This window comes from Moschus berezovskii, chromosome 3 (assembly GCF_049115385.1).
Source record: "Moschus berezovskii isolate FMDL1 chromosome 3, NW_MosBer_1.0, whole genome shotgun sequence".
NCBI lineage: Eukaryota > Metazoa > Chordata > Mammalia > Artiodactyla > Moschidae > Moschus > Moschus berezovskii.
Window position 1 is genome coordinate 13,905,854 of NC_142462.1, and position 20,777 is coordinate 13,926,630.

At 39.5% G+C, this 20,777-nt stretch overlaps 1 protein-coding gene across 7 annotated transcripts in view; it reads left to right on the forward strand.

Moving 5' to 3' along the window:
• Positions 1-20,777, forward strand: part of CDK14 (cyclin dependent kinase 14) — a 683,048-nt gene that overhangs the window by 149,479 nt on the left and 512,792 nt on the right. For 6 of the 7 annotated variants that reach the window (XM_088833154.1, XM_055420391.2, XM_055420393.2 and 3 more), the window contains one exon: positions 5,104-5,352. In XM_088833154.1, the coding sequence (XP_088689280.1) occupies positions 5,104-5,352 (249 nt within the window). Of the gene's footprint in view, positions 1-3,846; positions 4,250-5,103; positions 5,353-20,777 lie in introns of those variants that run through there. The other variant, XM_055420396.2, reaches the window with a different exon arrangement.

Here is a 20,777-nt window from a genome sequence, read left to right on the forward strand (position 1 = left end):
CTTGGTTTTCCCCTGGTGTACAGTGTACACTGATGTTTACAGTTACCATGTGTGTCTATTTAGTAGGATGCTACCTGACTGAAAACATGTTAATGTAGGGCTCTTAATATAAGGCATGAAGAAGGAGATAAGGCTTTAATCACAGTAGATTCTGTAACAGTTTCTCTTAAAGAGTTATCAAAATTTCCGATCCAATGTACTTGTGTCTCTTAATGTTAACAAAAAACCGTGTGAATATTAGTTTTCCCAGAGTTGGAGGCAGGAAGTGAATGAAAGGTTTAAATGAGTTTTATCTGATATGAGTTTATATGGGTTTATCATAAACTGGCTAAGAAGTAAGTTCATTCTTTTTTAGCTTTGACGGTGCCCTTATAGCTCTTCTTTCCTCTGCCAGCATGTTGAAGTGATGTTTGTCATTTTCCTTGTCCCTGCTATGGTGTGCTGGTGTGTGTGTGCTAAAATGTTATATTTTATGGTAAAATTTCCCTGTACATTTACAGGAGTTTGCCCCCATGTATTTCCTCATGAATATGGCAAAAAATCTTTTTTGATAAAGTCGAATTTGCTAAGATAGTTCAAAGAGCTTGAATGAAAAATAGAATGTAGAGCTGAGTACAGTGCTGTGTTAGCTCCATATTCTCTTTGGCAAAATTAAGAGTTTCCATGGGGTTTATACTTCCGGGTGCTACTTTCAAGGACTGGGTTGGAGCTCAAACGTGGTCATCATTTTCCCATTATCACTGTATCAAGTCAACCCCCATTTGTATCTGTTTATGTTATCATTTTACACACATTTATCACCCTGCTTGATACATAGCTGACTCACTGGAAAAGACTCTGATGCTGGGAAAGGTTGGGGGCGGGAGGAGAAGGGGACGACAGAGAATGAGATGGCTGGATGGCATCACCGACTCTGTGGACATGAGTTTGAGTGAACTCCGGGAGTTGATGATGGACAGGGAGGCCTGGCGTGCTTTGATTCATGGGGTCGCGGAGAGTCGGACACGACTGAGCGACTGAACTGAACTGAACTTCTTTCTGAAAGTATCACAGTGGATTGAAAGACCCGTGAGTTGGTTGGTCCCTTTGTTTTGTTTTACTTTTCTCAAGCATACTTTATAGTTTCTGTGTACAGATTTGCACATATTTTGTCAGATGTATCACTAAATATTTTATATTGCTTGAAACTGTTATAAGTGGTGTTACTTTTAATTTAAATTTCTGATATTAGTATCTGAAAATACAAATGATTTTTGTATATTGGTCTTATATCTTGTACCCTTGATAAACTTATTAATTCTAGTGTTTTTGCTTTTTTCTTGGTAGATTTCATCCAACATAGATGATAATGTCTTCTGTGAATAAAGTTGGTCTTATTTCTTCCTTTCCAATGTGGATGTTTTTTATTTCTTTTTTCTTGCCTTGTGGCATTGTCTGGAGCTTGCAAGACAGTGCTGAGTCAACATGATGAGAGTGGACATCCTCTTCTTGGGAGAAAGGCATTCAGTGTAACCGTTACTGTTGGTTTAGAATCTAGGACTCCTTACCTGAGTGCCTGTGACTCAGAGTCTTGTATGAGGTTCCAGTCAAGCAGGGGCAGGGACTGTGGTCACACGTGAAGGCTCAACTCATGTGGTTGTTGGCAGTCCTTCTCATAAATGCGCCTCTCTGCAGAACCACTTTCTGATGTGGCTGCTGACTTTGCCTTGGAATAGTGATCTAGGAGACAGGGGATGGGAGTGAGGAGGTACCAATACAGAAGCCACAGTCTTTTTATAATCTTCTCTCAGAAGTGATAGCCCATGATTTCTGCTGTATTCTGTTTATTGGATCTAAGTCAGCAAATACAGCCCACATGGAAGATCTGCAGACTAAAGCAGAGTGTGGCTACCTGAAAGTGGCCATCACGGGGAGCCATTTTAGAGATTTCTGACGTTGTGTAATAAAATGGTGAATTACACATTTTTGAGTATTAAGCCAACCTTGCCTTCCTGGGATTGATACCACTTTTTCCTTGCTTATTATCCTTTTTATTTATTGTTGGATTCAGTATGTTAAAAATGTGCCAATAATTTGTAATCTATATTCATGAGAGAAATGGATCTGTAGTTTTCTTATTTTTGTCTGGTTTTAGTGATAGAATGACGCTGGCTTCATATAATGAGTGAGGAAGTATCCCCTTCTCTTTAATATTTTGGAAGAGTTTCTGTGAAATTGGTGTTTTTTCCCTTAAATGTTTGATTTACTTCACCAGAAATCTTTTCTGGTCCTGGCATTTTCTTTGTGATAAGGTTTTTGGTTACACCTTTGATTTCTTTGAAATCACTTTGATTTCAAGTGAACTTTGATAGTTTTTGTCTTTCAAGGAATTTGCTTCATCTAAGTTGCTGAACTTATTGGCATAAAGTTGTTGATAATACCTGTTGAATGTGTAGTGATGTTGTCTCTCTCATTTCTGTTATTGGCAAGCATGTTATTTACCTTTCTTTCTTATCAGTCTGACTAGAGGTGTATCAATTTGTTTTTTAATCTCCTCTGAAAACTAGCTTTCGGTTTCATTTTTTCTTTGTTGTTTTTCATTTTCTATTTCATTTATTTCCGTGATGACATATTTTCATTTTTTTAATTCTCTGCTTATTTCAGGTTTTAGTAAATGTTCTTTTTCTGGCTAGTATTTTAAGGGCACTCATCTTTAAAAACAGTTTGTTTATTTCTTTGGCTGCCTGGGGTCTTAGTTGTGGCACGCAGGGTCTTCTGTTGCGGTGCGTGGGCTTTCTCATTGTGGCGCATCAGCTTAGTTGCTGTGAGGCATGTGGGACTCCGTTCCCTGACCAGGGATCAAACCTGCATCCCTGCATTGCAAGGCAGATTCTTAACCACCGAACCACCGGAGTAATCCCTTAAGGTGTATTCTGACTGCTTTGAGACTTTTTTTTTTCCCGCTCAGTGCATTTACTTTATAAATTTTCCTGCAGTTAAAATACTGTTTAAGCTGTATCTATTTTGATATTCTGTTCAAGATATTTTATTCATTTAATTCAAGAGACTTTCTAATTCCCCTATTGTTTAGTTTCCAAATATTTCCTGTCTTCTCTTTTAAAGTACTTTTTTCCCCTCTGGCCCCTTTTTAAGGTGTTCTCTTTTTTACTGGTTTTAAGCAATTTGATTTTGATGTACCTTCGTGTTATTTTTCTCTGGATTTCTTGTATTTAGGGTTCGTTGACTGCTCAGGTTCATGTGTTTATTTGTTGGGATTCAGTTGCCTCAGTGAGGTGAGTGGTTTCATGTATCCGTGTGAGGAACTCATGAACTGTTAAAAGCACTGAATGCATTTAATACTGTGATAAGTCGTTAGTTCTTGGTCAGGAGTAGAGGACTCTGCCTGGTCTTTTAAAGATGCCTTCAGCAGTTTTGTGATATTGTATAAGTATGTTGATCTCCTCCTTATTGGATTTAATTAATATTCTCCCTATGCTTGGGAGTTCAGAGACACTCAGGACAGAGTTGATACGTAGTGTTTAATCCAAATTTTGCTTCAATAATTTGAAATAATTTAATTATACACTTTACTATTTTCAAAAAATTACATGTCAGGCATGTTTATTATACAGTTGAAAAAATACAGGGGTATGTAAAAAGTAAGTAATCTTGCCCTTTGCCCCTTCAGTTCTGCTTATCTTAACACTTCGGTGTATTTCCTTCTATACCTTTATATTCATATGTGCTCATACACACACATATAAATATCTCTGTCTGTCTTATATATATATGTATATTTATCTATTTATATCTATACACATGGCTTCATTTCTTTCCAGTATGGAATCATCCCATATGTATTACTCAGACACTTAAATGTTTACCTTAACAATATGAGATTTTCTTAGATACCATCTGTTTTCCTGCTTTCTTCAACAGGAATGTGGAAACTTTTCACAAGAAGAAAAAATAAAACTTTAAAAGCAAATTCAGAGTTATCTTTTCTTTCAGACCACATAATAAAGTTACCTTACTTTCCAGGCAAGCTAGAGGCCATGAAGTTACTAAGTAAAAGAGTCTTGAGAATATGTGGAGAATGAAAGAGCTGGAACATACAGTGGAAAACAGGAGCAAAGATCCGAGAGACTGAAAGCAAGAGTGGTTCAGATTGTGCCGGAAGAGAATGAGTAAAACGGAGAAGGAGATAGGGCTGTCGTGGAGTCATACAAGCAGATTTTGAAATGAGTGTCATTCCGTGTTTGTCTGTGTGGTATTGTTTTTCCTTTTCATCTGTTAGTTTTAATATTAGAAAAAACATTGCTTTCAACTTTCAGTTTCTCTAACCATTAGCTCTTTTATATGCTGCATTCTAGTTTAGAGATGAAACAAGGTGGGGATAGAGTTTAAACATGTATTCAAGCTTTAAGGTTTTGAAGAACAGTGATTTTTTGTCTAGCCGTGGGTTAGTTGCTTCTGTGATGGCCCATCAATTAAAATGCCCTTCTGAATTAATTGAGCTGATTTTTTAAAAAAAATAAAGGCAAATTATCCATCTTTTAGTGATTTAGAAATAATCCCACTTGCAGTCAGGTGGTAAAATATATGACAGAGTTCGAGAGCCACCTTCGGGCACTAGCAGTCTAGGTGTTAAGCTTCCTGTTTCAGGGATAACATTTTTAATGTCGGCCCTCAGCGAATATAATCAAAGTGTTAGTTGCTCAGTCTGCCGACTTGCTCAGTCTGTCCAGCTCTTTGCGACCCTGCCAGGCTCCTCTGTCCATGGAATTCTCCAGGCCAGACTACTGGAGTAGATAGCCATTCCCCTCTCTAGGGGATCTTCCCAACCTAAAGACTGAACCTGGGTCTCCTGCATTGCAGGCAGATTATTTACCATCTGAGCCACCAGGGAAGCCCCAGCAAGTATGATAAGCGGAATGATGATGACACATTTTTCATATTGTGGTTTAAGCTGCTGTAGCTTTTAGAATATAGCCTTTGGGGGTATTTCCTGAGATAAAAATGGGCATGCTTTGTAGGATAATAAATCCTCTTGTGTAGTGATATTAAAGCTTCAGTGGAGCAATCTGAGTTTAATTTCTCTCTCTCTCTCTTTTTTCCCCCCAGATATGTGTCACAAAGATGTCCACACGAAACTGCCCAGGAATGGACTCAGTGATCAAACCCCTGGACACGATTCCTGAGGATAAGAAAGTCAGGGTTCAGAGGACGCAGAGCGCTTTTGACCCTTTTGAGAAACCCACTAATCAAGTGAAGAGGGTGCATTCCGAGAACAATGCTTGCATTAACTTTAATAAGAGCTCCTCGGCGGGCAAAGAGTCTCCTAAAGTTCGGCGGCACTCCAGCCCCAGCTCGGTGAGTGAGGTCTTCTCACTTATCAACGGGTGAGCAGAGCAAGTGTCCCTCTTGCAACAGCGGCACGCTGTGCAGGGAGACAGCAGGTGGCTTTATCAGTGCATTATTATGCATTCTCTCCTTAGGTGGTTCAACGTTTTCTGGAAGAGAGAGTGTGCAGGCATGCACAAGTATCAGCTACATATACAAACTCTTGATTCACAGGCACCCAGCAAGCCAATGAGAAGTGATCTAACTTATTTTTGGAAAAAAAATTTTTTTTTCCCTTGCTGTTTCCAGTTAGAGGAATTTGTCATTTAAACTCCTTGGGTAATTCAAATCCTTGGAGAGGATTTTCAAATTTTACCGTATGGCAGGCAGTAAGGATTGTTTTGAATTTGACAGATTCACAAAGAATTTCATTTCAGAATACTTGTTAAAAGTTGTTCACTTGTCTTATTACAGTTGGTTTTCATTGTCAATATTTTAAAAATTAGGAGCTAGACATTGAAATTGATCTTATAAAGAGAAGTCTTATTCATCACAAGGAAATTTTCTGAGGTCCAACTGTATTAAAGCAAGTCTTGCCTTTTGGCCCAAGAAGGTATAAAGTTCTGAGATGATTGCTGCTTTTTGACTGTAAAGAATTTTACTGAAACTCATCTTTCCAAGACTGGCCTGCATTTAACATTGTAAAAAAAAAAAAAAGCCTTATGATCTTTAGAAATTCAGTAATTTTCAGATTTAACCCACACTTAAGACCTTTATGACATAGTCTAAGAATTTAAAGGGTACAAAAAGAGTGCTAAGAGAATTTTGATGCTGTCATCTTGCTAATAAACATTCCATTTTGCACGCTTTAAATATTAAATTCCATGATGGTAAAAAAAGAGCAAGAAATGTCAGCTGCTGGAATATTGACACTTCAATTTAATTAAAGTGTGGGATACTATGTAAATCTTGTGTCACAGGTTTTTTTTTGTTGTTGTTGTTAATGTAACATTTTTGAGGAGAACTGATTATCTGGTTTTCCCCAAATCTGTCCCTATAATCTTATCTATGATTGCAGCATAGTGTCTATCTGGTCACACATACAGCACTAACACTTGGGGAAACTTTTAGATTTAGTGTCATTTAGAAGAAATGAAAAGAATCTTTGAGAATGATTAAACTTCTGTTATGGCTGGAGAATTATATATATATTTTACTATATATATTATTTGTTCAGTTGTGTCAGACTCTTTGTGACCACATGGACTGTAGCCTGCCAGGCTCCTCTGTTCATGGAATTCTCCAGACAAGAATGCTGGAGTGAGTAGCCATTTCCTTCTCCAGGGGATCTTCCTGACCCAGGATTCAAACCTAGGTCTCTTGCATTGCGGGCAGATTCCTTACCACCTGAGCCACCAGGGAAGCCCTATTTTACTGTATAGTTATCTTAATAATGTTATTTGTCACCCTACATGATATGTAGAAATTGGCATTGAGATATTGCAATGAGGCAATCTTATTCACTGTTTATATGAAAATCAAATTAAACTAGTTATTCTATGTTTTATCTTCAATCCTAGTTATTGTCCAATGGTGCATTATTTCTTTTGTTTCTCAGATCGTTCCTGCTTTAGTCATTGGTCATTGGGAGCTCTTTTAGCTTGGCCCCTGTGTCCTTTCGAGATGTCTCATCCCCCCTTTTTTTAAAATTGTTGAAATGTTTATTATTTATTTACTTATTTATTTTTAATTGAAGGATAATTGCTTTACAGTATTGTGTTGGTTTCTGCCATCCATCAGCATGAGTCAGCCTTTGATACACTGTCTTACCTCTTGAACCTCCCTCCCACCTCCCACCCCATCCCACCCCTCTAGATCGTCACAGAGCAATCTGGCTTTGAGTTCCGTGTGTCATACTACAAATTCCCACTGGCTGTCTGTTTTACATATGGTAATGTTTGTGTTTCAATGCTACTTTCGATTTGTCCCATGTACCTTTTTAAAAAATATTTTTTAAAATTTAAAAAAATATTATTTATAATTGATTGATGATTACTTTACAATATTGGTTTGATTTCTGTCATACATCAACATGAGTTAGCCATAGGTGTACATATGTCCCCTCCCTCTTGAATCTCCTCCCCCGCCTCTAGGTTATTACAGAGCCCCAGTTTGAGTTCCCTCAGTCATATTGCAAATTCCCATTGGCTGAAAAAGACACTTGTACCCCAGTGTGCATTGCAGCACTGTTTGCAATAGCCAAGACATGGGAGCAACCTAGATGTCCATCGACAGGTGAGTAGATAAAGAAGCTGTGATACACGCACACGATGGAATACTGCTCAACCATAAAAGGAATGCATTTGAGTCAATTCTAATGAGGTAGATGAACCTAGAGCCTGTTATGCAAAGTGTTTTTCGAGCACTTCCATAATTTCTTGTCCTACAAGTTGCTCTTGGCTTACCTTGTGTTTTCCCAGCCCCAGCCCCAGATTCAGCCATTTCTGCAGAGAGCCCTGTTTCCTTTTATTGAAGCATAGTCTTTAGAAACCAGGATTGGGTGTTGGGTGTGTTTGCTGCTACTAGGGGTCATGTAACCTTAAAAGTCAATGTGTACATCATAGTATAAATAGCAAAGGGGGGATTTTGATATTTAATTGTAATTTTAAATAAGGAATAAATTAAAATTCTTTTCAAGGAAACTTGAGACTTGTGATATTCTGTATTTCTCTTCTTTCTTTTTCTGTTGTTGCTGTTGTTCAATCAATAAGTCTTGTCCAACTTCTGCGATCCCATGAACTGCAGCATGCCAGGCTTTCCTGTCCTTCACTATCTCCCAGAATTTGCTCAAACTCACGTCCATTGAGTCGGGGATGAAATCCAACCATCTCATTCTCTGTTGCCCCCTTCTCCTCCTGCCTTCAATCTTTTCCAGTATCAGTGAGTCGACTCTTCTCATCAGGTGGCCAGAGCGTTGCAGCTTCAGCTTCAGCATCAGTCCTTCCAGTGAATATTCAGGGTTGATTTTCCTTTAGGATTGACTGGTTTAATCTCTTTGCTGTCCAAGGGACTCTCTAGAGTCTTCTCCAGCACCATCTTCTTTCTTTTACTTTTTATTTTATACTGCAAAGTGAAAGTTAAGTCACTTAGTCGTGTCTGAGTCTTTGCAACCCCATGGATTGTAGCCTACCAGGCTCCTCTGTCCATGGGATTTTCCAGGCAAGAATACTGAAGTGGGTTGCCATTTCCTTCTCCAGGAGATCTTCCCAACACAGGGATTGAACCTGGGTCTACTGCATTTTAGGCAGACACTTTACCATCTGAGCCACCAGGGAAGTCCAGTCCTTTATACTGGAGTAGAGATGATTAATGGGACTTCCCTGGTAGCTCAGCTGGTGAAGAATCGCCGGCAATGCAGGTGACCCTGGTTCAGTTTCTGGGTTGGAAAGACCCCCTGAAGCAGGAATGGGCTATCCACTCCAGTATGCTTGGGCTTCCCTGTTGGCTCAAGTGATAAAGAATCTGCCTGCAATGCAGGATACCTGGGTTCGATCCCGGATTGGGAAGATCCCCTGGAGAAGGGATGGCAACCCACTGCAGGATTCTTGCCTGGAGAATTCCATGGACAGAGGATCCTTGCGGGCTAGAGTCCATGGGGTTGCAAAGAGTCAGACATGATTGAGCGACTCAGCACAACACAGCATAGGTGACTGGTAATGTTATGTTGGTTTCAGGTGTATAGCAAAGTGACCCAGTTACATGTTACATGAAAGTGACGTTTACATGTTATCTATACCTTTTCAGATTATTTTCCCATTCAGGTTGTCACGTAATATTGAGAAGAGTTCCCTGTGCTATACGGTAGGTCCTTGTTGGTTAACTGTTTTAAATATATAGGAGCAGACTCGGGGAGGGTGGCAATAGCAACATCAACAGCAAATAAGGATGAGGTTTCTCCATGAACCTCAAAAGAGGAGTGAGGGGAACAAACCGTGGACAATATTAAGAAGCATCTGGTATCAGAAAGTGTCGTGTTGGAAGCTTAGGGAAGGCCAGGGGACTAGGGTCCTACTCTCTAGGACTTCCTCTTCAGAGCCAGGAAACCCTAGCGTTGCCATCAGGTGCATACTGGGGCCTTGTGAGGACAGCAGCAGCACCTGGAGGGGACTTTGATGGCACCTGTGGGTGGATGCAGGCACAGAGAACACGGGGTGTCCGTTGGGCTCTCTCCTTGAGTTCTCTAGAATATCACATTGAAGCACCTTTTCAGGATAAAGCCTTGTACTGAGTAGACTTCTGTGCAGGGCAGGTTCAATAGGGAAAAAGGGAAAAAGAAAGTCCAGAAAGAAGTGTTGAAGTAAAAAAAAAAAAAAAGGGTAAATCTCAATGTGTGTGATATTGTCATTTTTGTTTTTTCTTTTTTCTTCATGAAAACAGAGCAAAGAACTTTATTCCATAAAGCTAGAAAAGCTCTCTTGGTCATACCCTTCTCAAACTACTGAAACATTCCTTTTACTTAAAAATAAGCAATAGAAAAATTATTGGTTGAATCCCATACAAATCTGTAAAAATGAGAGAGAATAAGGAGCAGCATATCATCTCTACAGATAATGAAAGCAAATGAGAAGGGGACACAGTTTTCCTTATTGAAAATTTATGATGCTATATTTGAAAAAAAAACAAAAGAATCAGTGGGAATACTAAAAACAATGAGAGAAGTTAGTCAGATTGCAGATTGTAACATTAATATACAAAACCCAATAGATACCATTATAAGGACAAATAAGAATTAGTGTTGAGGTACTTGCCTGGTGGTCTCGTGGTTGAGATCCCAGGCTTCCACTGCAGTGGGTGCTGGGTGGATCCCTGGTAGGAGAACTAAGATCCCATATGCTGTGTGGTGTGGCCAGAAAAAAAAAAAAAAAGAAAAGAATTAGTGTTGAAAACTGGTAAATAAACCAGATGATTAAGCATTTATTTTCAGGGATTTCTATATGAAATTCACCTCAAGGTGATCTAGTCATTGATGAAGGGAAGTTTCTCTTTTAGAAGTGTTATTTTCTCACTTGTGTCTGACTCTTTGTGACCCCGTGGACTGTATCCCACAAGGCTCCTCTGTCCATGGAATTCTTCAGGCAAGAATCCTGACCAGGGATCAAACCTGTGTTTCCTGCATTGCAAGGCAGATTCTTACCCACTGGACCACCAGGGAAGTCTCCTTCCCTACTTTTTGCTTTTAGTTAATATACAGTATTTACAGTCTTGAGATGATGTGAATACCATTCTTAGTGAGGTCACATAGTATACTATGATTAACTTTCTTTGCTTGCACAACTTTTTGTTTTTCCTGGTTGTACTTACCTCTTCTTTTCACTTGTTTGCAATTAATACAATTAATTAATAGAATTTTAATCACAAATTGAGGCCCCAAACTATTTGATGAAAGTAGAAAACTCCTCTGAAACAAATCAGAATCAGGTAATCTGTCGGATTTTCTTCCCCTCAGATTGTCCGTGTGATTCTCCATTGGCCTCATCCAGTCTGGACTGGTCCATCTCCTAGTAGCTGTTAGGAGCATCCTGTCATTCCTCCAAAGCTGAATGACCAATCTAGATTTTAGGATATGTAAGCCTAGTTGCTGTTTCCCGAGACAATCAAGAAGGGGCTCAGGCCCTTCTTCATGCATTGTTTTCATTCAGACTGATTCTTAATCCTGATTTTCATAATTCTTGGTGTCCCAGATATGAGCCTTTCACATTCAACCTCTTCAGAGAATAAACCTGTCCTGGGATCAGGGATGGGCAGACACCTGGTTGGGAGAGTCTCGGGGAAAGGACTTGTTCTTTAAATCTAATCTGACCAATCATTTTGGTTTTCACCCCTCCTTGAAGTTCAGATTCTAATTCTAGAGTGTTTCAGGGATTCTGAAGTGTGAATTGACTTATTTCTTACTGATTCCCACCCTTGGTTTCCACCTGTGGTCGTCATCCTTGTCCTGCCCATGTGTTTCCCAAAATTTGTTTCTCAGAATTTTTGTTTGTATCTTGTCTGCAATCTTCCCCTTATTCATCCGGTCGCTCTTCTAAGTTATAACTTCGCTTTCATTTTAATACAGATTGGTGTATGGGGGAGAAATAAACACTTGTGTTCAAGACGCCAGGTGCTCAGTGGCTCCGTCGTGCTCAATCTTTTGCGACCCCATGGACTGGAGCCACCAGGCTCCTCTGTCCATTGGATTCTCCAGGCAAGAAAACTGGAGTGGGCTGCCATTCCCTCCTCCAGGGGATCCTCCTGACTCAGGGATCACACCCGAGTCTCCTGTATTGCCAGGCCAATTCTTTATCACTGTGCTACCTGGGAAGCCCTGTGTTAGTCTTTAACAGGAGGCTTCCCAAGGGCACAGATTGAGCAACTGTGTTGGGTAAACACACACACACACGCACAACATGATTAAAATGTTGAAACAGGAAATCCTGCCCTGGAATTCCAGGCTACCACGTTTAAGTGGAAATGTCTGCTAATTCTCTCCTATCATATTAGCTTCCTTTCGATCCTCTTCCCTGAGAGTTTCTTATCGAGTTTATCCTTTTCTGGTCCACTCTGGGATGCCTTTCTTCTATATCAGGGCACTTCTATTATTTTGTGTGGTAAATGCTTTGCTTTCTTTTCATTTTGGGAGCTTTTTCTTCCATTCAGTATGCCCTGGAAAAAAGGCCTTTGCTCTTTCTTGTTCAAGCTGGAAATAGTTTCTTTTTCTCTTTTAGCATGATCCCACAGTATTCTGTTTTATTCTGAGTCCTCTCTGCCCACTGCCTTTTTGTTCTCTCCCTGGTTGTAGTGAGAGGGGGAGTTTTACCATACTCATTTTCACAGAAAGACTGTTTTCCTTTAGATTCCTCACTGGGCCAAAAATGGAAGTTTTTGTGCAACATCCTGTCCTATAGGTATGGGACATTGATCATTTCATACTCAGTGAGACATTGAGATAGGATCTTTATGGAACATTTGATCATTTCATACTCAATGGCATGAGAGTTTTATGATATGTTTTATTTTTAAAGGTTTTCTTGAAAGACTGATGAGCGTCTAAGGATATCCTTTATCTAAAAGCCACCGAGATTAACGTTATATCTTTATTTTGCTGTTATTTCTTTGAAAGTATTAGATATCTTGAATGGGCTCCAAGAGGACAGTTGAGAAGGAGGGGGAAAGTGAGCAGCAGGGTGGCATTCCTGCCCCTGTTTTTATGAGGGGAGCAAGGTAGCCACTCTCATTTCTTGAAAATGCTGTGATACAAACAGTTATGCACTGTTACATCTCTCTGCTGTTCATATACTGGTCATTGTCTATGTGAGGAGCCATGACTAAAATATGAAACTAAGAGTGCCTTAGCCTTAGGGACCATCACATTCATCTGAACTTCGTGATTTTGTCCAGACAGTGGCACTTTAAAATTCAGACCCAGAGAACAAACTTATGGTCACCACGGGGGAGGGATAGGGGAAGAGATAGTTTCGGAGTTTGGGATGAACATGTGCACTCTGCTATATTTAAAATGGACAGCCAACGAGGATCTACTGTATAGCAGATGGAACTCTGCTCGATGTTATGTGGCAGCCTGGATGGGAGGGGAGTTTGGGGGAGAATGGATGCATGTGTATGTTTGGCTGAGTCCCTTTGCTGTCCACCTGGAACTATCATGACATTGTTAATTGAGTATATCCAATACAAAATAAAAAGTTTTAAAAAATAGAGTTAAATTCAGGCAGAGTATGTTTAAATGGGTGTATTTCAAGAGGTGTTTGACGGATTTTGTGTATTTGTTTCAGATGAGTTTCAAGTGCCTACTCTCCCTGGGTCCAGTCCCTGGGTGGTATTCAACACTGTCCCTGACAGGACAAGCTTTTGTTCCTTTTTTCTTTCCACCTCCTCCAACCAGGCTGTGCCCTTCAGTAGCTAGAACTATTGGCAGTGCTGTAGGAGACTGTCTGTCTTCCTGGTCCAATTTAGAAGGGATTTCATTGAGCTGTGCTATCACAAGCTGAGCTTAAAGAGAACATATTTTCAGAAATTCATGTTTAGATTAAGGTCCTCTATACTTTCTGCAGATTTCTCCCAAGTTTACTTCCGTTGAGCCAGAGCCGGGGTGGGGCGGGGCGGGGAAGGCTGCATTCCGTGACAGGCAGGCTCTATTTGGAAAGAGGGAAGGAAGATGCAAACTTGAAAATGAGAGTCCCGCTGCAGTTCCCTGATGCTCGTCCTTGGGGATCTCATTTGGCATTGCCTCCTTCTGACAGGGACTAGCAAACTCCCAGAGGGAGCACCGCCCAGGAATTCCCTGGTGATACGGTGCTGAGACTCCACACTCCCAATGCAGGGGCCTGGGTTCGATCCTTGGTCAGGGAACTGACCCCGTGACCCACAGCTAGGAGCTCGAGTGCCCACATGCCCTCAGGAAGATTGAAGATTCCGTGTGCTGCAGCTGAGACCCAGTGCAGTCAAAGACAGAGATAAAAAGATAAATACAAGAACTGAGACCCCTTGTCAGGTCGTTAGTATGTGGGGAGGTTGTGTCTGTTGCCCTGTCTAGCATCTAGATCTATTTTGTAACCAAGTTACCCATCAACTAGAAATTATCTCAGTGTTGCTATGTTTAAAAGGGCTGGGAATGAGCAGGATGATAGAGCCTGTTGTGAAGCTCAAAGGCGGAAGAAAAATTAGCCAAGGAAGGTTTGACTTCAAACATCCTTGCTGTTTAGTGAGGTCAGATAGTTCATTTTTTAAAGAGAAATTCGTGTATTTATATTGGGCCGTGCTGGGTCTGCACTGTTGCACGCGGCCTTTCTCTAGTTGCGTCGGGGGGGCTGCTCGTCTCGCCGGCTTCTCCTTGCAGTGCCTTCTCTTTCTGCAGAGTGTGGACTCTGGGTGTGAGTAGTTGTGCTGCACAGGCTTAGTTACCCCACGACTTGTGGGACCCCTCCCCCGGGCCAGGGGTCAAGCAGAAAAGCGGATTCCTAACCACCAGACCACCCGGGAAGCCAGGTCAAATAGTTCCGATGGAATCTGTCCCACCGTCCCCTCACCCAGGCTCGCACTTATTTAGTATAATGTAGCAGAGCAGTGATTCTTACTTGGTTTTTCCATGATGCACGGGATCATCAGCAATCTTAAGTAAGGGGTTATGTTTGAAGGTTAAAGTAAATTTTCAGTGAATTCAGTGTAAAACTGTATAGTTCACAGTATCACTGCCGTGAACACTCAGGTATCCTCGTGCAGTTTATAAAATTCTGGTAAAAACCCCATCCTTGTTTCTAAGAATGGGACTTTAGTGGATGATACACTTAAGCATGATTTAAATCTCCTCCATTTGGGTGGGAGTTAGATCCTACCAATGTAGTAGTAGAAAGAAAATAAGTTCTCAATTCCAGTCAGCTTGGTTTGAATTCTAGCTCTAGCACTAGGTCTGAGATCTTAGATGAGTTCCTTTATTTCTGCAGTCTTAAATTCTTTGTATTCAAAAAGCGGTACTAATAGAACCAGCTTCAAGGTGGTGTTGCTGCTGCTGCTGCTAAGTCACTTCAGTCGTGTCCGACTCTGTGTGACCCCATAGACGGAAGCCCACCAGGCTCCCCCGTCCCTGGGATTCTCCAGGCAAGAACACTGGAGTGGGTTGCCATTTCCTTCTCCAATGTGTGAAAGTGAAAAGTGAAAATAAAGTCGCTCAGTCGTGTCTGACCCTTAGCGACTCCATGGACTGCAGCCTACCAGGCTCCTCCATCCATGGGATTTTCTAGGCAACAGTACTGGAGTGGCTTGCCATTGCCTTCTCCACAAGGTGGTGGTAACAGGGTTTAAATTTAGATAATTAATGTAAAGTGATAAACTCGACACATGGACCGTAGTAAACAATTCGTATTAGCTGATTGTTTTTGTTGATTCCATAATAAACCTAGAGCAGCAAGGGCCAGGAGCATCTCCTTCAGGACAGGGTGACAAACACCGTTCAGCTGGAATATCGCCTTGACTTTTTCATTATCCATGCCAGCGTTCCCCTCCACTGATCCAGACAACTGACAGTTCTCTGTGCCTTTATTCTGTTAACAAAAGATGTATTAACATTATCTCATTAAATTCCATGTCTCTATGCATGTAGTGTCTATTAATAATTGCTGATTAGCCCTCTGTATTTCCAGTTCTCTAAAGTGCTATCTCAAACCTGCAGTCTAAATGGAGGAAGTGATTAAGCAGAGAAAAGTGGCCCCATAAAGCTATTTCCATCCATCCGTGCACCTGACATCAAAGAGCCAAAGATAATGTTAGGGTTAACTGCTTATTGGTTTGAGCTAGCATCTTTATTTAAAATGTGATGATTTAATGACGTTTCAAGGGGAAAAAAAAAAAAGGCAAACCAAAGCCCTGGGCTTTAATTATCCAACAAAACAGGACTTTTCCTTCTGAATTATTCTTACTTGGCTCCTTTGATTGGAAATGTTCTAATATTGGCCTCTCTAAACACTTGGCATTTGAGTTCCTTATTTATATGCAAAATAATTAAGATCAGAACATTTCTGTTTACTTAAAATAGGAGATTAACTTTACAAGAATTTAACTCTTAAAGCTCAGAGCATCTCATAGACATGGCCTATTCCATGGACTCATTCTTTGGTGGACTAAAATCACTTTTAGAGAGGCACTACCTGTGTGTGATTCCTTCTGTTTTACAGCATGATTGATCTGTAAATTACAGTATATTTCCACAGTGTGTACATATCAGTTGCACAAGGCAAATCACATTGACTGTTTTCCCACCCAATGTGGCAAAATAATCATTTTCTGCCATCACATTGTTAATAGAATGTACTTTAAGCATGGCAATTAATGCACCCAAATCTACTCAGTTAGATAAATAGAATACTTTGTGTCATTAACATCTATTACTTTATTTTTTCTTATGGATAAATGAGATATAGCCTAAAAAAGAGTATTATCCTTGTTTTTTTAATTTCTTTAATTCAGTTTCCTCAAATAGTTTAATATGGTCCATGTCCTAAGATTACATAAACTAATATAGGCAGTTTAGGAAGAGTGAAATATATCATTATTGGAAAATTATCTGCACCTTTCCAGAAAGCTAAAATAGTAGCTTCCTGTTATGTTACCAGTTTTGTGTAATGTGTCTTGTCCTTGCTCTCGGTACACATTAGCAGTTTCTCTCCTAATAGGACTAAAGAGGTACTTTTCTGCTGCTTCTTTTTTCTTTAACTTAGGTTGAATTTAGTCTTAAAGGAGCACAAAAGCAAACATACAGACTCCTCATTCTGATTTTAAATAATTTAGAGTGGAACTGTGAACACAATATTTTCCCCATTGAAGATCATTTTATACTGAAGTTTAATATAGGTTTTAAAATTTCTATTTAAAACTTGGGCTCAGGAGGGTGATGGTAAAGTGTGACATTCTCAAGCTGTTTCTTGGTGATGAAAAATGCATGAGAACATAACCCACACAGGACTAGTCAGGCGCTTTTGAATGTAATTTTCCATCAAGTTTTACTTGATTCAACTCAACATGTGGTTGATGCTTTACAAGTTTCTTGAAGAAAAAAGAGTAGATGGTCCATTGTCTATTAATTTCTTCCTGTAATGTTTTTTGTTCATTTTCTAGCTGCAGTTAAATGTCTAAATCATAATACTTTCAACCTTTCTTCTTTTCTAGTTTGTACACATTTATTTCAATTTTCTTTTATGTATAGATTTGCCTGCATCCCATGGGTCTTAAAATGTCATGTCCTCAATGCCGCATATTTACTTATGAATTTTCAATTTAGATTTGCTTTTTAAACCATATAGCTAGACTATTTATTTTTTTATTCTTATTAATAATTTCTAATTTATTGCATTGTGTTCAGAATAAGTAACTTGAAGTGTTTCTTACAGTTTTGATATGAGATTTTTTTTTTTTTGGTGGCCTAATCTTTCACCATTTTTTGTGAATGTTAAATGCGTACTTAAAAAGAACATATGTTAATATGCATATGTTAAAATGTTATTTCTAATACTCAAGCCCATATATCTCTTACTTATTGGTCATTTGCCTGCTCTGTTGATGTCTGAGTGATGTCTGTTTGTCTTGCATTATCACTGTGGATTTCACATTTTCTCATTTTATTGTTATCAGCAATTGTTTCATACACTGCAAAGCTATGTTGTTTGGCTCATACTAGTGTATGGTATGCTGGTCAGGAAGCAACAGTTAGAACTGGACATGGAACAACAGACTGGTTCCAAATAGGAAAAGGAATACATCAAGGCTGTATATTGTCACCCTGCTTATTTAACTTATATGCAGAGTACATCATGAGGAACGCTGGGTGGAAGAAGCACAAGCTGGAATCAAGACTGCCGGGAGAAATATCAATAACCTCAGATGTGCAGATGACACCACCCTTATGGCAGAAAGTGAAGAGGAACTCAAAAGCCTCTTGATGAAAGTGAAAGAGGAGAGTGAAAAGGTTGGCTTGAAGCTCAACATTCAGAAAACAAAGATCATGGCATCTGGTCACATCACTTCATGGCAAATCGATGGGGAAACAGTGGAAACAGTGTCAGACTTTATTTTTGGGGCTTCCAAATCACTGCAGATGCTGATATCAGCCATGAAATTAAAAGACACTTACTCCTTGGAAGGAAAGTTGTGACCAACCTAGACAGCATATTAAAAAGCAGAGACATTACTTTGCCAACAAAGGTCCATCTAGTCAAGGCTATGGTTTTTCCCATGGTCATGTATGGATGTGATAGTTGGACTGTGAAGAAAGCTGATCGCCGAAGAATTGATGCTTTTGAACTGTGGTGTTGGAGAAGACTTGCGAGTCCCTTGGACTACAAGGAGATCCAACCAGTCCATCGTAAAGGAAATCAATCCTGGGTTTTCATTGGAAGGACTGATGCTAAAGCTGAAACTCCAATACTTTGGCCACCTCTTGCGAAGAATTGACTCACTGGAAAAGACCCTGATGCTGGGAGGGATTGGGGGGCAGGAGGAGAAGGGGACGACGGAGGATGAGATGGCTGGATGGCATCATCGACTCAATGCACATGAGTTTGGGTGAACTCCGGGAGTTGGTGATGGACAGGGAGGCCTGGCGTGCTGTGATTCATGAGGTCGCAAAGAGTCGGACACGACTGAGCGACTGGACTGAACTGAGTGTATGATTATTAAATTTCTTGGTGGTGTTTAACAAGGACCTACTGTGTAGCACAGGGAACTCTGCTCAATGTTATGCAGCAGCCTGGATGGGGGGGTGGTTTTGGAATAAATGGATACCGGTATATTTACATGGCTGAGTCCCTTCCCTGTTCACCTGAAACTATCCCAGCATTGTTAATCGGCTATAACCCAATGCAAAATAAAGTTTTAAAAAAAGTAAATCTCATGTTGGATTTTATTAGGTAACATAATCTATTTGCTGTTTTGTGAATTCTGTCTTGTCTGCCATCAGTGTTGCTATAATGCACAGTTTTGCAAAAATACTTTTTTTTGCTAGATTTCCCTTTTTATTTTCACATTTGCTCTTTTGTGTGTGTTTTTTTGTTTGTTAGTTTTTTGTTTTTTTTTTCGTTTTTTTTGTTTGTTTGTCTTTTCCCACTAGCACATTTCTAGGTTGTCTTTCCAATCTGAGAACTTTCTTTTAATAGGGACATTTAAAAAGTGTTATTTATTATGAACATTGACATGTTTGGATATGACACTCTTACTTTATAATTTTCTACTTTATATGCTCTGTTGTTGAGTGTATGCCCCTTCTCTAACTCCCCCATTCTTTCCCTTCTCCCTTGTGCTTTTCTCTTGCATTCGTTCTCTCCTTAACTTGTTTGGGATTTGTACATCTTCCTTATTCTAGTAATTACCATCTGAGTCTTAAGAAATGTACTAAAAATTATGCATGTGGATTTAATGAGTATCTAAAGTCTGTCTTTAACAATCCAATAAATCCCAGTATGTTTTTATTTTTAGTTTTCTACTGTCTCTTGTCTTCCTGCACTTCCCCCATCACTCTAACTATAACTTATATGGAGATAATATGGAATTTTGTACTTTTTCTTTCCCTGTGGGTGGTAAAATTGCAACTTTTCCATCCCAACTGATACTCAACTATTTTGAGTATCAGTTGCTTAGTTGTCTTTTTTCAGCCATTGTTAAATCTATAAAAATACTATTCTGGTTGAAAAAATTTTCTGTTTAAATGTAACTTCTCCCTAGATTTTTTTTTTTAAGTCCATTCAAACATTGAACTTACTACATTTTCACCTGTGTACAGTCTTCTAGTCACAGCCCATACATGTTTTATTTCATTAATTAAATATTCAATCTCTGAATCTCTGTTTCTTTTTAAAGGATATAATATCTTCTTGGATCTTTCTTAAGATACTGGTTGTTTTTATTCAGTTGTGTTACTTTTTCCATAAGATGTTGGTATTCCTGGAATGATTTGTGATTCTCAGTTGCATGCTCATTTTTGTATTTCAGAATTGCTCTCAGCTTATTCTGTTTCCTGTACCTTGTCTCTGGTGATTGTGTGAGAGGCAGGGACTACATTTTGAGGAAGGTAGATGTTTTGTTCTTTGGGTGTTAGCCACTTCAGCCCTCGCTCTGCCTTCTCGCCTGAATACCCACATTCTCAGCTGTCTCCTCTGCACATGTTCCTGCAGTTTGCTTGGGAGGACATTATGTGTTCAGCTTTGTTGATTAGTCTCCTGTTTACCTAGAGGTCCCTAATTCTTTTAGTTTTCTCCTACATATTGAGGCTCTAAGTCCCCCCGTTTCTTCTCTGAAGTCTTGATTCAGATGACTTTTTGTATTTTAGAATTCCTCAAAATATGTGATTCGAAATTGACACTCTTTTTTTTTTTGTTTCCCTTTTGTATTTCAGGTTTATTATTTTTGAAAAGTATCTTTTCAGTCATTCTGTGGCATTCTGGGTAGGAAGGAGGTAAACAGCATTGCTCAATTTGCTGCATAGAATCTTTATAAACTGTAGGAGTCAGATTCATTGAGGGTAGATTGTGTTTTTTCATAAGTGGTATAAAAGCACATGGTTAAGAATAGTGTAACATTAAGTTCTTTCCCTAAGCTTCTAAGATTGGTTTCTTACAGAGTACCCAGCAGTCATTAGTAACTTTTTATCAGTTACAAATGTACCTAAAAGTGTGATTACGTAATACTTTTAAGAAGTTGTTGATTCCTTATGGAATTATCATTTTAATGTGTTTCGATACTATCTTTTTATAGTGACGTTAAAATAACAGGTAATTTATCCTCACAGAGGACAGCACTCCCTTTTCTTACTGTCTGGTGAAAGTGGGGTAGGAGTTGACCACAGCAAGAGTGATGAGACTGCTTGCTCTTAGCACTTCTGTGGTCATGATAGGGTGTGCGGTTTCTTAAGGAAGAAT